This window comes from Salvelinus alpinus, chromosome 3 (assembly GCF_045679555.1).
Source record: "Salvelinus alpinus chromosome 3, SLU_Salpinus.1, whole genome shotgun sequence".
Classification (NCBI taxonomy): Eukaryota; Metazoa; Chordata; class Actinopteri; order Salmoniformes; family Salmonidae; genus Salvelinus; species Salvelinus alpinus.
In genome coordinates, this window is record NC_092088.1 from 11,314,662 (window position 1) to 11,330,501 (window position 15,840).

Consider the following 15,840-nt stretch of genomic DNA (forward strand, 5'->3'; position numbering starts at 1 on the left):
CTAAATCATGTTTTCTAATATCATCATCACTGATATTGTCTTTGTGTTTCAGATTACAGAGAAATGCTGGTAAAAGAGCTGACCACGCCATCGTAGACACCGTTCTGTCCGCTCCTCGCTCCAGCTACCCCAACATCGTCAAACTGACTGAGAAAAACGTCCAGTCTGGAAACTTCCAGGATCTCAAAGTGGTGCCGGGCTACTACACAGTGGCCACAGACAGAGGTCTGTGTCTGTGTGTCTGTGTGTGTGTCTGTGTGTGTCTGTGTGTGTATGGGAGTTCCTAACTCACTCCCTCTCTCTGTCTGGCTCTCTGCAGAGGCGGCTGGTGCCGTGGAGTTCCAGGAGGGGGTAGAGATGGTGGATGTACACGTGCCGCTCTTCGTCAAGGAGGAAGATGATGATAAGAAGCAGCTGCAGGTGGAGGCGGTGGACGTTCCTCTGGGCATCGCTGAGATAGGGAAACGCTTCGTCAGCATCACTATCATCAAAGAACACGGTGAGAGCCAATCAGAGATATCTTATCTGACCCCTGACCCCTCTACTCTTACACGCACTTACACGGTGCTTCAAAACCATACAACATTATAAACCGTTGACTTCCAGTGAATGTGTATATTATTTTGGTTTATTTTGTGTTCTTCCCCTCACCTTAGTTAGCTAAAAACTGTGTGTCTCTCTCCTCTTCAGCCAAGAGTGTTATGTCGTTCCTCCAGCCTTCGTACACCTACAGCCGACAGGACAAAGTGGCTAACATCCCCATTACTAGAGAGATCATAGAGGATGGACACGCACAGGTCAGCTACCGCACCCGAGACCTCACCGCCAAGGACAAGAAGGTAACACATGCTATAAGACAGAGATATCACACTTTTCATTTGTCTAAGTTACTTTCTTTTTCCATCCTCATAACTACTCTTCCGTCTCTCACCAGGACTATGTGACAGTGGATGGGGAACTGTCCTACGGGCCAGGGGAGACCCAGCAGACTGTACCTGTTCGTTTGTTGGAGATGGGAGAGGGAGATGGTCTGCTGAAGGACACACAGGTCAAACAATTTGTCATGGACCTCAGTAACCCAAGACAGGGTGCAAAGCTGGGACGCTACCCCAGAACCACCGTCACCATCACTGACAAACCAGGTGAGGTTATATACTACTGTCACCATCACTGACCAACCAGGTGAGGTTATATACTACTGTCACCATCACTGACCAACCAGGTGAGGTTATATACTACTGACACCATCACTGACCAACCAGGTGAGGTTATATACTACTGTCACCATCACTGACCAACCAGGTGAGGTTATATACTACTGTCACCATCACTGACCAACCAGGTGAGAGGTTATATACTACTCTCACCATCACTGACCAACCAGGTGAGGTTATATACTACTGTCACCATCACTGACCAACCAGGTGAGAGGTTATATACTACTGACACCATCACTGACCAACCAGGTGAGTTTATATACTAGTGTCACCATCACTGACCAACCAGGTGAGAGGTTATATACTACTGTCACCCTCACTGACCAACCAGGTGAGGTTATATACTACTGTCACCATCACTGACCAACCAGGTGAGAGGTTATATACTACTCTCACCATCACTGACCAACCAGGTGAGAGGTTATATACTACTGACACCATCACTGACCAACCAGGTGAGGTTATATACTACTCTCACCATCACTGACCAACCAGGTGAGAGGTTATATACTACTCTCACCATCACTGACCAACCAGGTGAGAGGTTATATACTACTCTCACCATCACTGACCAACCAGGTGAGAGGTTATATACTACTCTCACCATCACTGACCAACCAGGTGAGGTTATATACTACTGACACCATCACTGACCAACCAGGTGAGGTTATATACTACTGTCACCATCACTGACCAACCAGGTGAGAGGTTATATACTACTCTCACCATCACTGACCAACCAGGTGAGAGGTTATATACTACTCTCACCATCACTGACCAACCAGGTGAGAGGACTATACTGTTTTAATGTTTTAATGTAGCAATGTTTCTGTTCCATCAGGACACAATTGCACAACATGTCCCAGACATTATTACCATGGGTTTTGAGAGCTTGGCTAATGGCCACATGTGTGGTTGGAAAGCCAGCCATAACTTCCTCCTCTCTAACATGGCCGTAACAAACTTCCTCTCCCGTTGCTTCCCTCAGAGCCCAGTGTGGTGATGTTTATGAAGAGCACCCAGAACTTCTCCACCGCCGACCCAACCTACTCCATCCCCGTGGTCCGCACCCGCAATAAGGAGGGGCCCGCCACCGTCCACTGGAGGACCCGCAACGCTAAACGCTTCGAGCTGTCCGGCCCCCTAAAGTTTGGTCCCGGGGAAACAGATAAGAACATCGTGATCGATCCACGCTCTCACCCTGGCCCGGTGAAACCAGAGTCCTTCCAACTGGAACTGTTTGACCCCAGTACGAAAGCTGTGGTCGGAGAGAGGAAGACGACGATGGTCACTATTACTGATGGAGGTAATACACACAGAAACAGATACTGAAACACACACACACAGTATTGGGTATCTGTAAGGAATCTGATGCACGAAGTGTGCATCACTAAAATAAGTTGCACAACCCTTTTTGCCATTCCCCCTCTCCCTCCCTCCCTCTCCTCCCCCCTGTCTCCCCCCTCTCCTCCCCCCGTCTCCCCCCTCTCCTCTCCTCCCCCTCCTCCCATCCCCTCAGGACTTCCAGACAATGCCCAGATGGAGAAGAGTGCGGGCTTCATCAACCAGACAGCCACGTCTCCTGGTGGTCGTCTCAACTCTCCCACCAACGTGAAGGCCAAAGCCACCGGCCCCCGGAGCATCCGCCTGAACTGGGACCCCGTAGGAAAATCCCTGGGCTACAAGGTAAGGAACCCCCCTTCAGGATTCAATCCTCTGGACTACAAGGTAAGGAACCCCCCTCAGGATCCAACCCCCTGGGCTACAAGGTAAAGAACCCCCCTCAGGATTCATCCCCCTGGACTACAAGGTAAGGAACCCCCCTCAGGATCCAACCCCCTGGTTACAAGGTAAGGAACCCCCCTCAGGATCCAACCCCCTGGTTACAAGGTAAGGAATCCCCCTCAGGATTCATCCCCCTGGACTACAAGGTAAGGAACCCCCCTCAGGATCCAACCCCCTGGGCTACAAGGTAAGGAACCCCCCTCAGGATCCAACCCCCTGGTTTCAAGGTAAGGAACCCCCCTCAGGATTCATCCCCCTGGACTACAAGGTAAGGAACCCCCCTCAGGATTCAATCCTCTGGACTACAAGGAACTGTCATACAGGACCAGTGGAGGCTGGTGGGAGGAGCTATAGGAGGACGGGCTCATTGTAATGTCTGGAATGGAATAAATGGAACGGAGTCAAACGTGGTTTACATATATTTGATTTGTTTTTACAGTTCCATTCATTCTGTTCCAGCCGTTACAATGAGCCCGTCCTCCTATAGCTCCTTCCACCAGCCGCCACTGTACAGGACTTACCTTGACTTAAACCATTTACTCCGTAAGGAGCATCGGTCATCAACAGAGGAACTCAATAGATTACACACCTGGCAACTTTTACTGGTGGAAAATGGGAGATTATTTTCCTTCGCTTTCACTCAACTTTGAACTGCTGTTTAAAAAATGTACTTTGAAAATATAACGTACAAAATATATCCGGAGTAGATATAGAAATAAAGGTTGTGGTCCCTTTATGATTGTTCATTCTCCCTGGTCACCAGGTGAAGCATTGGATCTATGGGGATCCTGAGGCTGACGCTCCCCCTGCGATGAATGTGAAGACAACCCATGCTGATCTGGCCAACCTGTACCCCTATTGTGACTACGAGACGAAGGTGTGTGGCTACAACGCCCTGGGAGACGGAAACTACAGCGACATGGTGCCCTGTAAGACCCTGGAGGATGGTGAGTGAGGTCACATCCTGTTCCTGTCGAAGATGGACTACATATATTTTCTTTGAAACACTACAATTCTAGCTCAACCATTGTGTAGGTCGTTTTCTTCCTTCGTACCTTGTGATTAACTTCCGGTCTACTTTTTATCCTCCCCTATCCTCCAGTCCCCAGTGAGCCCGGTCGTCTGGCGTTTAACGTCATCAGTCCAACTGTCACTCAGGTCAGCTGGGCGGAGCCTGCCGAGACCAATGGTGTCATCACCGCCTACGAGGTCCTCTACACGCCCATCAATGACGACACGAGTGAGTGACCGATCAAATCAAAATGATCTCAGAATTTCTCGGAGTGATGTCTGTGCTTCTAAGACATTCTAAAGGACGACACACACCACACCGAATGTTGACCTGCCGTTTGTCTGCTAATCGTTCGGCTCACTGTGTTTAGTCTGGCCGACAACATTTTCATGCTATTCTAATGTAAAATTGGTTTGCACTCTGTTCGCAAATTATGGCCCGGGCACTCTGTTTAGAGATGCTAAGTACTCTTGGGCCGGGAAAAGCTATTGGTGTGTCCGAGCCTTAACACGTTCTCCACTCCCTCTCGCTTCCCTTTGTAGAGCCGATGGGTGCAGCTAAGAAGGTGAAGATAGACAACCCTAAGAAGAGGATGTTGCTGATTGAGAACCTGCAGTCGGCCCAGACGTACTGCTATCAGGTCCGGGCTAAGAACAGCGTGGGTTGGGGTCCCTTCAAAGAAGCGACCATCAACCTGGCCTCCCAGCCCACCAGACCCATGTCCAGTGAGTAAATAAGAGCAGAAGACATGTACCATCTAGAAAGCATCTAGTATGATCTTGACTGTTACCTGCTGAAACGTTTGTGTCTAGCAAACCAGAAAGCTAATGTTTCAAGAGAAGCTTATCTTACTCTTCGATCACACCGACAGCGTCGTTGCGCAAAATAGTACGCAGCATCATCATCTGGATACGAGTGCAACAAAAGTTCAACATTCACCTTCTGCTACCATTTCTCTCAAGCCGTCTACTCATACAGTTTGACACATACGTTCGACAAATCAAACGTGTGCACCACGCCGAACGCACTTCAACTTCCTCTGCGACACGATGCCGCAAGGCAAACGCAGTGTTTCATTGGAAATCAATGTACTTCTGGTGTACCAAAACGCAATGATGCTGTCGGTGGGATCGAGTCGTTAATCCATCTCTCTTCCTCTCCTCCCTATAGTCCCTATCATCCCAGACATCCCTATAGTGGACGCGGAGGCGGGTGATGAGTACGACGGCTACCTGATGTACAGCAGTGAGGTCATGAGGTCGCCAACAGACTCCAAGAGACCCAGCGTCTCAGACGAAGGTGGGTACCCGCAGACTACGCCAGCTTTCCGGGCGTCTCTTTGCAGTCTAGCTTCAGTTATGTACTGGGAGTTGTATTGTCTTTTGAGTGGACCCCAGGAAGAATAGTTGTTGCTAAGTAACAGCTAATGGGGATGAAGCTCACTGTTTTGATCTGTTTTGATCACCAAAGGGATTTTTTTCCATGTTGGCTTGTTATTTAAGATTTACACTTATTGGCTAGTAGCCCTCTCATGATGCCAGTGAGCTTCAGTGCTCAGGGAAACCGAGTGAATGCAGACTGGACAGGACTGTTATAGATGGGTTCCATGCAGCAGAAAGACACATGTCTATCCATCTTCTGTAGTCCAGTCATCTGCTCACTGAAGCAGAAAGAGAAAGAAAGAGAAACCTAAAAAGGGTTTAATGTGTCACGGTCGAGGCTGACAGACAGGAGGGTTTCCTCCATTGTTCTCGCTCTCTTTCATGCTCTCTCTATCACTTTCTGTCTCCATTTCCATTTTTTCTCTTTATTTATTTCCTTCTCCCCCTCTCTCTCTCTGAAGTATCTTTTAACAAACTGACTTTATTTTACACAAGACCATCAGATCCAAAAATGGTGTCTCTTCTTAATTTTCTTCTTCATGGCTTTCGGTTTTATCATGCCAGTCTTCATTTTCTTCTTCATGGCTTTATCATGCCAGTCTTCATATTCTTCTTCATGGCTTTATCATGCCAATCTTCATATTCTTCTTCATGGCTTTATCATGCCAGTCTTCATATTCTTCTTCATGGCTTTATCATGCCAGTCAAACCTTTCCTATTATTGCTCTGTAGTTTAGATATCACAGAATCTACATACCTCCTCCTCTTCCTCCTTTTCCTCCTCTCTCAACTCCTTCTAATCACCACGCTTCACAAAAACAAATGCCATGCCAACCATCAATCCCCCCCTCCGCCTACCTCTCCTCTCCATAACAAGGCTTTATCAAGTTGGTGGGTTCCAAGCTGGACCTGCGTTCGGTGTCCTGGAATAGGCATGTGGATGTGATCCCTTACCACCTCAGCACAGACACAGAGACCAGCAGCGACGAGACCCCTCGACCCAGCCGAACACAGATACCCCATCAAGGTGAAGACCGCCCTGGATAGACAGACAGATACAGAGATGGCATGCCAGCTACTGTGTACGCCGGGCACAAATCTCCCAATGCAGCTGCAGTGCTCCCTATGCCACCACCTCTCGTCTGCACAAAGTCTTCAGATCTCTAATCAACATCATGTTTCCGTCCTCCAATCTACCCCTACCCCTGGTTCTGGTCTGGCCTCTTCCCCTGTTGCACCTCAACCCTCCCACCAAAAGGGTCTTCACTTCCAGGCATCAACTGCCCCACCGCCAGTTGATGGTCATGACAGGATTGTCCTGTCTGTCTCTCCTGTCTCCACTCTTTACACCTCTATGTGGAGAGATGCTCTGGGAAGGAGGCAGGTTGTAGGGCTTGTATATACAACAAGCTCTCACAGTCTCACGTCAGAATTACACGTTCATCCATGTTTCTCCAATGTCAAATTTCGAAGTTGTTCCAAACGAAACATTTCAAAGTGTTTAAGGTTACGTTTAGGCATTAACTTCAAAATCCTAAGGTTAGGCATTAACTCCGACTGGTTAAGGTAAGGGTTAAGGTTTGGGATAGGCTTAAAACAAACAAAATCTCCAAAACAACTTTCTATTGCTGGATTTGAAACATGCTACCTTTTACACCTTTTGATGATTACGACCATCCACCATCCCCGTCCACAAGGCCTAGCAAAACCCAAACCTACTTGAAGGTAACAGCGCTCACTGTTGCCCCTAGTGGTCGGTTTTCGCGTCATCTCCTGAAGTCTTCAGACATGGATGGACGTCTAATACTGTTTTGTATCACGGGTGACCTGGTTATGTATAAAGGCTTCTCATGGCTGTGAAAGTGGTGATACCAAATGTATGTATGTCCCTGTGTGCAGTCTAAGGTGGGTGTTTCTCTTGCAGTTTGTTGTGATTTGCCGCTATTAATGTACTTAAATCAATTATTTTGTTTCCAGAATGTTTGGTTTGAGTTATGTTGGGTTCCAGAATATTTGGTTTGGGTTATGTTGGGTTCCAGAATGTTTGGTTTTGGTTATGTTGGCTTCCAGAATGTTTGGTTTTGGTTATGTTGGCTTCCAGAATGTTTGGTTTGGGTTATGTTGGGTTCAAGAATGTTTGGTTTTGATTATGTTGGCTTCCAGAATGTTTGGTTTGGGTTCCAGAATGTTTGGTTTGGGTTATGTTGGCTTCCAGAATGTTTGGTTTGGGTTATGTTGGGTTCCAGAATGTTTGGTTTGAGTTATATTGGGCTCTGGAATGTTTGGTTTGAGTTATGTTGGGTTCCAGAATGTTTGGTTTGAGTTATATTGGGTTCCAGAATGTTTGGTTTGAGTTATGTTGGGTTCCAGAATGTTTGGTTTGAGTTATATTGGGTTCCAGAATGTTTGGTTTGAGTTATGTTAGGTTCCAGAATGTTTGGTTTGAGTTATATTGGGTTCCAGAATGTTTGGTTTGAGTTATGTTGGGTTCCAGAATGTTTGATTTGAGTTATATTGGGTTCCAGAATGTTTGGTTTGAGTTATGCTGGGTTCCAGAATGTTCTTGATGTTCTTTCTCTTCTCTTCTGGCTCTCCTCATCTTTGTCTTTCAGAACCAATGAACGGCAGGTTGGAACAGAACTTCCTCTTCCCCGGGGGAAATAATTCCATGTCGCGCAACATGTCTTCATCCAGCTACAGCCAGGTGTCTCCCATGTCCACCCTCAGCTCCAGCCACCGAGGGGGGGGCGGGGGGTCCATGTCCATGGAGTCCACCACAACATACCTCTCTGGACAAGGTACGGATGGATGCAGAATGTGTCAGCTTTTGAATCTATCTGTTGACTTACAATGATATGACAATGGCAAGTAATTCCAGCTGGCTTGTCTTCACCAGAACAGTACCTGTACAGAGTTCATCAAACATGGAGATTTAGAGTTTATATGGGAAACGTGTTGACACCAGAAGTTTGTCGACCTTGCACTCTGAATGTACTGTTTGCTAGAATTCTATTGTTCAGTATCTATGTATTTGGTAGTCGTCATCACTGGTCTCCTCCTCTCCTACAGGAGGAAACTCTCTCTCCCGCACTCAGGTGATTGGGGGCGGGACGCGCACGGAGAATGTTGTCATGAGGAAACGATCAGAGAACAGAGGTTACTATGAGTATGATGACAACATCCGAGATTCCATCATCATAGGAGACCTGTCCAGTGGATTGTCTGGATACACAGATGGCCAAAGTAAGATTTAGATTCATTTGAAGCATATTTGTTTAAGCATATTTGAAAGCATATTTTCAGCTCTTTGAGTGTAAAGAGCTGATCAATTACAGTTCACACTGACACAGGTCACAGGCATGAGGCTACAACGAGCCAATTTAGATGAGGTCTTTGACAAGGAGGTCTTTGACAAGGAGGTCTTTGATTATGAGGTCTTTGACAAGGGAAATGCCATCACATCATTTTCAGATCTTTCTGACCTCTACTGTTAAAACCTGAAAGAAGCTCATCTGTTTGTCTGTATCAATCACGGCTATAAATGTCAGATATACAGATCATCTACAGCAGGCTTACTGATGAGGTGCATGAAGCGGCTGGCTTGGATATCTGTTATCGATTACTGGGGTTGGTGGCTGCACAGAGCTATGCAGGCGCTATGCTGACTGTCGCTCTCTTCTCCTGTTGTTCTCCATACTTCAATCCTCTCCTCCCTCGCCTCTTTCACTGTCCTCCTTCCTTTTCCTCCCTTTGTTCCTTCTCCCACTCTTTCACTTCCTTTCCTGTCCTCCTCCTCCTCCTCCTCCTGCTCCATTTTTGCTTGCTCCGTGCATTCTCAGGTACGTATGGCTTCAGTCCCACTCAGACACAGAGTCAGTACGACTACGGTATGTCTCAGGCCTTCCGGGCCAGGACCCAGTCTGAGGATGTCAACGATGCACTACTGAACCTGGACAGGGTGCTCCACGGTGAGTCTGTCTGTCTGCAGCACACTCAGCTGTCCTCTCTCACACCACTGGGACAATAGCAGGGCCTAAAGATACAGTATGGCCTCATGGTAGGGCTTACCATGCCCATAGCTGGTGTGACAGGAAGGCTTTGTGTTGCTGAAGCTATTTTTTGCTGTGATGTATGTTTCTTTTGATAGGGAAAGTTCTCGCTCTCTCGCTCTCTCTCTGCATCACGCTCACTCACCTCTCATTAATCCTATCTCATCTTGTAATAGTCTATGTAACCCCTGTAATTTTGACTCCACTTAACCCCTAACCACCCTCCTTCCCTAAACCCATCTCTCTTTCTCTCCCCCTCATTGACCTATTTCCCCCCCCCCCCCCCCCCCCAGACGCTCGTTTGGCCCCTGGGGTCCCTGACACCCCCACCAGGCTGGTGTTCTCTGCCCTGGGCCCCACTGCCCTGAAGATCAGCTGGCAGGAGCCCCACTGTGAGAGGGATGTTTTAGGGTACTGTGTTCTCTACCAGCTTCTCAATGGAGGTATGGACCCATGGCCATTTGTGTCACATTCTAAACACATTGTGTTTTGTTGATGTGCAGAAGAAGAATATTGTTTTCCATTTTGAACCTGTGAACACAGTTGTCAGGTTTGGTTGAATAGGATCCGTGAAATTCCAATCCGACATCAACAGTGTTTTACATCCATTGCGAACGACAAGAGTTCCTAAGTAACCACCACGCCTCATGTGAAATAGCACCATATTGCTGATCCCATATCTCCAGTGGAAATAATGATGCAAGTTGGCTATAAAGAGACCTCAAGGCAGACAGGTGTAGGAGAGACATTAATGCTATTGACTGAATCAACTGCCATGCATAGCAAATGTAAATCCTAGGATATTTAATTTCATCAGGATATTTTCCTCTTCACATATAATTTTGGATCTGGCCAGTATTTTCCATATTACCAAACCGATCCGAGGTGCGTGGCTGCCGAGCGTGATCCGAGGGTCAACTACTATACTGGGTCGGACCTCGGGTAATCGGGTTCGGGAATATCCGTGAAGACTTCTGATAGGGCTTTCTTCAAATCCTATCAACTGTTTTAGATCTCATAGCCTTGTCCCAGCATCCCTTTACAGTAATCTAACCCCCTTTGTCTCTCTATCCAGGTGATGTGAAGCGTATAAACATGTCCAGCCCCGCAGACAACTCCGTGGTGGTGCAGGACCTGCTGCCTAACCACTCCTACCTGTTCAAGGTGAAGGCTCAGAGTCAGGAAGGCTGGGGACCGGAGAGGGAGGGAGTCATCACCATAGAGTCAGCTGTCGACCCCAACAGCCCACTCAGCCCAATGGCAGGTAATCAGCTATACAGACCACTCAGCCCAATGGCAGGTAATCAGCTATACAGACCACTCAGCCCAATGCCAGGTAATCAGCTATACAGACCACTCAGCCCAATGCCAGGTAATCAGCTATACAGACCACTCAGCCCAATGCCAGGTAATCAGCTATACAGACCACTCAGCCCAATGCCAGGTAATCAGCTATACAGACCACTCAGCCCAATGCCAGGTAATCAGCTATACAGACCACTCAGCCCAATGCCAGGTAATCAGCTATACAGACCACTCAGCCCAATGCCAGGTAATCAGCTATACAGACCACTCAGCCCAATGCCAGGTAATCAGCTATACAGACCACTCAGCTCAATGCCAGGTAATCAGCTATACAGACCACTCAGCCCAATGCCAGGTAATCAGCTATACAGACCACTCAGCCCAATAGCAGGTAATCAGCTATACAGACCACTCAGCCCAATGCCAGGTAATCAGCTATACAGACCACTCAGCCCAATGCCAGGTAATCAGCTATACAGACCACTCAGCCCAATGCCAGGTAATCAGCTATACAGACCACTCAGCCCAATGCCAGGTAATCAGCTATACAGACCACTCAGCCCAATGCCAGGTAATCAGCTATACAGACCACTCAGCCCAATGCCAGGTAATCAGCTATACAGACCACTCAGCCCAATGCCAGGTAATCAGCTATACAGACCACTCAGCCCAATGCCAGGTAATCAGCTATACAGACCACTCAGCCCAATGCCAGGTAATCAGCTATACAGACCACTCAGCCCAATGCCAGGTAATCCGCTATACAGACCACTCAGCCCAATGCCAGGTAATCCGCTATACAGACCACTCAGCCCAATGCCAGGTAATCCGCTATACAGACCACTCAGCCCAATGCCAGGTAATCAGCTATACAGACCACTCAGCCCAATGCCAGGTAATCAGCTATACAGACCACTCAGCCCAATGCCAGGTAATCAGCTATACAGACCACTCAGCCCAATGCCAGGTAATCAGCTATACAGACCACTCAGCCCAATGCCAGGTAATCAGCTATACAGACCACTCAGCCCAATGGCAGGTAATCAGCTATACAGACCACTCAGCCCAATGCCAGGTAATCAGCTATACAGACCACTCAGCCCAATGCCAGGTAATCAGCTATACAGACCACTCAGCCCAATGCCAGGTAATCAGCTATACAGACCACTCAGCCCAATGCCAGGTAATCAGCTATACAGACCACTCAGCCCAATGCCAGGTAATCAGCTATACAGACCACTCAGCCCAATGCCAGGTAATCAGCTATACAGACCACTCAGCCCAAATGCCAGGTAATCAGCTATACAGACCACTCAGCCCAATGCCAGGTAATCAGCTATACAGACCACTCAGCCCAATGCCAGGTAATCAGCTATACAGACCACTCAGCCCAATGTCAGGTAATCAGCTATACAGACCACTCAGCCCAATGCCAGGTAATCAGCTATACAGACCACTCAGCCCAATGCCAGGTAATCAGCTATACAGACCACTCAGCCCAATGCCAGGTAATCAGCTATACAGACCACTCAGCCCAATGCCAGGTAATCAGCTATACAGACCACTCAGCCCAATGCCAGGTAATCAGCTATACAGACCACTCAGCCCAATGCCAGGTAATCAGCTATACAGACCACTCAGCCCAATGCCAGGTAATCAGCTATACAGACCACTCAGCCCAATGCCAGGTAATCAGCTATACATCTTTGCCACCCATTGTGGATCCCTCTTATCCTCACTCCTTTGGTTAGCTGATTGATCTCCGACCTCTAGCTCTCTGTTTCCGGTTTAATCTACATTTACTTTCTCTCTCCAATTACCTATTTCTATTTTCAATCTTTCAATCCGTTGTTCCTTGGTCTCTCCTTCACTCCCTCCATGTATTCTCTTCCTCACGCTCTCTCTCTTTCTCCCCTCTCTCTCTCACTCGCTCTGTCTTCCCTCCTCAGTTTCTCCCTTCACTCTCAGTACCCCCAGTGCTCCAGACCCCCTGGTATTCACAGCTCTGTCCCTTAACTCTCTCCACCTCTCCTCTCTAACTCCCCTTCTCCCCCGTCTCCCTCAGGTTCTCCCTTCACTCTCAGCACCCCCAGTGCTCCAGACCCCCTGGTGTTCACAGCTCTGTCCCTTAACTCTCTCCACCTCTCCTCTCTAACTCCCCTTCTCCCCCGTCTCCCTCAGGTTCTCCCTTCACTCTCAGCACCCCCAGTGCTCCAGGCCCCCTGGTATTCACAGCGCTGTCCCCCGAGGCACTGCAGCTGAGCTGGGAGAAACCCCGCAAACCCAACGGAGACATCCTGGGCTACGTGGTCACCTGTGAACATCTGCACGGAGGAGGTGAGACTGAACACTGACTCCAGATCAGTTTTCGGGGATTGTAGAGATTTTTGTCAACAGTCATTTGCTAGGATTTATACATTGACGTGATCTCGAGAGACAAAATAATCAAAGACTCTTCTATTTTGTTAATCTCTAGGTCTTCTTGACTTGTTATTGGACAATGCTAATCAAATGTCCTTTAACTTTCATATTTATATCCACTTTAATTTCCTAGTCTGATCCCCACTTTCCCCCTTCATCTCCACCCCCCCTCTCCCAGGTGACATGCGTTCCTTCCAGGTGAGCGGTGACAGCGCTGAGACCAGTCTGACAGTTCCGGACCTGAGTGAGAACATGCCGTACAAGTTCAAAGTTCAGGCCAGGACGACCCAGGGCTTCGGCCCCGAGAGGGAGGGCATTATCACCATCGAGTCTCAGGATGACGGTAAAGAGGACAGAGTCCTAAAAGAGTCTCTTTTATCTAAGGTTTTATCTAGTGCTTAAATTGAAATGAATAAGGTTTCGGTACTCGGGACTCACTTTACAGGTACCATACTGGGTTTCATATTTAGAAGCCAGTGTTCTATGCGTTTGTACATTTGGAATTGTATTGTATACTAATGTATGATTCTGTCTCTTGCTCCCCTCTGTAGGCGGTACGTCTCAACTAGGAGGCCTAGGCGGTATGACTCAACTAGGAGGTCTAGGCGGTATGACTCAACTAGGAGGTCTAGGCGGTACGTCTCAACTAGGAGGCCTAGGCGGTATGACTCAACTAGGAGGCCTAGGCGGTATGACTCAACTAGGAGGTCTAGGCGGTACGTCTCAACTAGGAGGTCTAGGCGGTACGTCTCAGTACAGCAGTCAGTCCTTGACCAAGAGAGATGTGTACCAACTTCCTACAGAGGGCAGCACACACACCAACGTCACACACACCATGATCAACGACCCATACTACTCAGGTAGTGTATCAATTTAATCTCCCTCTCTCTCACTCCCACAGCATTTCTCTCTCTCTCTCTCTCTCTCTCTCTCTCTCTGTCTCTCTGTCTCTCTGTCTCTCTGTCTCTCTCTCTCTCTCTCTCCCACAGCATTTCTCTCTCTCTCTCACTCACTCTCTCTCACTCACAGCATCTCTCTAACCCCCTCTCCTCCCCCTAGGAGATGGTATGATGATGGTGGGGAAGACGACCCAGCACACAGAGACCAGCGGCATGGTGACTCGTCATGTGACGAAGGAGGTGGTGCAGAGGAGCATGCAAGTGGCCGGCACCAGCAGCGTCACCAAGAAGGTCGAGAGGTCATTCTACGAGACCTGAAGTCAAAGGTCAACAACAAGATAGCGGCGTCCACGGTACCCAACATGTCCTCCTCTCTGTCTGTTACAAACAATGGCTCCTGTCCTCCCATCGGACACGGGATTCATTTTCATTCTTAATGATTTAGTTTTGTCGTTTGTTTCTATTTTGTCGCAAACATTTTACATTCAAATGTAAAACCACCCCCACAAAGAGATGTCTTGTTGGAAGTTTGTAATTCTCTATTGCTTCTACCTGATACCACACCGAGGCTTTAGATAAGGCAAGGCCATTACACTTCTCTGAGGTCGGTTCTCAATAGTTAAAAGTAGAGTTGGCTCCTGCTAATATATCTTTTGACAGAGATTAGCTGAGAGGTAAAGAGAGGGAGAGTAGGTAAGAGGTTTTGTACTGGTCGGCTACTTGTCTGCAACATGCCTACAGGTTATTAAATTGATGACATGTCTGCCTTTTTTTGTAGGGGTTCATTGTGTTATTAGATTGTTGGTAACTCTCACAGCATTTACAAATATATTAGACTGATGTGTTTTCTGTACGTCAGAAGAAATGGAATTGAAATGTTGATGCCAAATACTGTATTGCAATGTATTGTTTGTGTAAAAATATGTTTCCTATGGTTTTGCATATTTCATTTCCCTTTATTTTTTCCCATGCGTATGTGAACAAATTTAATACATTCATAATGGTCCTCTGTAGCTCAGTTGGTAGAGCATAGCACTTGCAACGCCTGGATAGTGGGTTTGATTCCAGGGACCACCCATGCCACCTGAAAAAAAAGCGTTTGCTAATTCGCATAAATTATAGTTCTAATTTAGATATAACCTCAAATAAGGTATTCCCAGGTAACAGCATTTCATAGTTAAAGTGTGTCTCATTACTGTGTCATTGTTTCTGATTGAGTGCTATGGTCTAAAACCTTTTGTGTCTAACTAATATATTCTAGCATAACTTAAACGACTTAGTCCGGATATTTCTGAGACAAAAAAAATATTGTATTGCCTTTATAATGTATTTTCAAACCTATGTTGTGCTTTAGTTCAATTCAAAATGCTGTCCATTGTAAAGAGTCCTTACACTTAGTAAGACATGGCGAGATGAATATCATTAACATTTCATAAATATACCAACAAAAATGTATAAGGCAAAGCTTTTTTATACTTTTTCATCATATCTATTCATCAGTTACTTACTGTTTTTTTTATATCTGTCTATTTTATTACACTTAATAAAGATTGAATATAAACCACCTCTAGATGCATTTCTGTATATGCTCATGTACAATTCATTTGGAAAGAATTCAGACCCCTTCCCCTTACAGCCTTTTTCTAAATGTATTCATATATTTTTAAATACTCCTCAATCTAAACACAATACCCCATAATGACAAAGCGAAAACAGGTTTTTAGAAATGTTTGCAAATGTTAAAAAATATATATTTTTGAAATCCTTATT

General features: G+C 46.9%; 1 protein-coding gene across 3 annotated transcripts in view; it reads left to right on the forward strand.

Moving 5' to 3' along the window:
• Positions 1-15,634, forward strand: part of LOC139570013 (integrin beta-4-like) — a 52,070-nt gene extending 36,436 nt beyond the window's left edge. For 2 of the 3 annotated variants that reach the window (XM_071391449.1, XM_071391448.1), the window contains exons 21-39: positions 53-225; positions 320-499; positions 691-839; positions 935-1,142; positions 2,206-2,523; positions 2,737-2,903; positions 3,766-3,949; positions 4,105-4,242; positions 4,557-4,739; positions 5,185-5,313; positions 8,009-8,194; positions 8,466-8,639; positions 9,236-9,364; positions 9,739-9,888; positions 10,521-10,709; positions 12,932-13,087; positions 13,350-13,514; positions 13,723-14,031; positions 14,231-15,634. In XM_071391449.1, coding sequence (XP_071247550.1) covers positions 53-225; positions 320-499; positions 691-839; positions 935-1,142; positions 2,206-2,523; positions 2,737-2,903; positions 3,766-3,949; positions 4,105-4,242; positions 4,557-4,739; positions 5,185-5,313; positions 8,009-8,194; positions 8,466-8,639; positions 9,236-9,364; positions 9,739-9,888; positions 10,521-10,709; positions 12,932-13,087; positions 13,350-13,514; positions 13,723-14,031; positions 14,231-14,388 — 3,445 coding nt within the window. In that variant the 3' untranslated portion in view covers positions 14,389-15,634. The remainder of the gene's footprint in view (positions 1-52; positions 226-319; positions 500-690; positions 840-934; positions 1,143-2,205; positions 2,524-2,736; positions 2,904-3,765; positions 3,950-4,104; positions 4,243-4,556; positions 4,740-5,184; positions 5,314-8,008; positions 8,195-8,465; positions 8,640-9,235; positions 9,365-9,738; positions 9,889-10,520; positions 10,710-12,931; positions 13,088-13,349; positions 13,515-13,722; positions 14,032-14,230) is intronic. The other variant, XM_071391450.1, reaches the window with a different exon arrangement.
• The last annotated feature ends 206 nt before the right edge of the window (positions 15,635-15,840 follow it).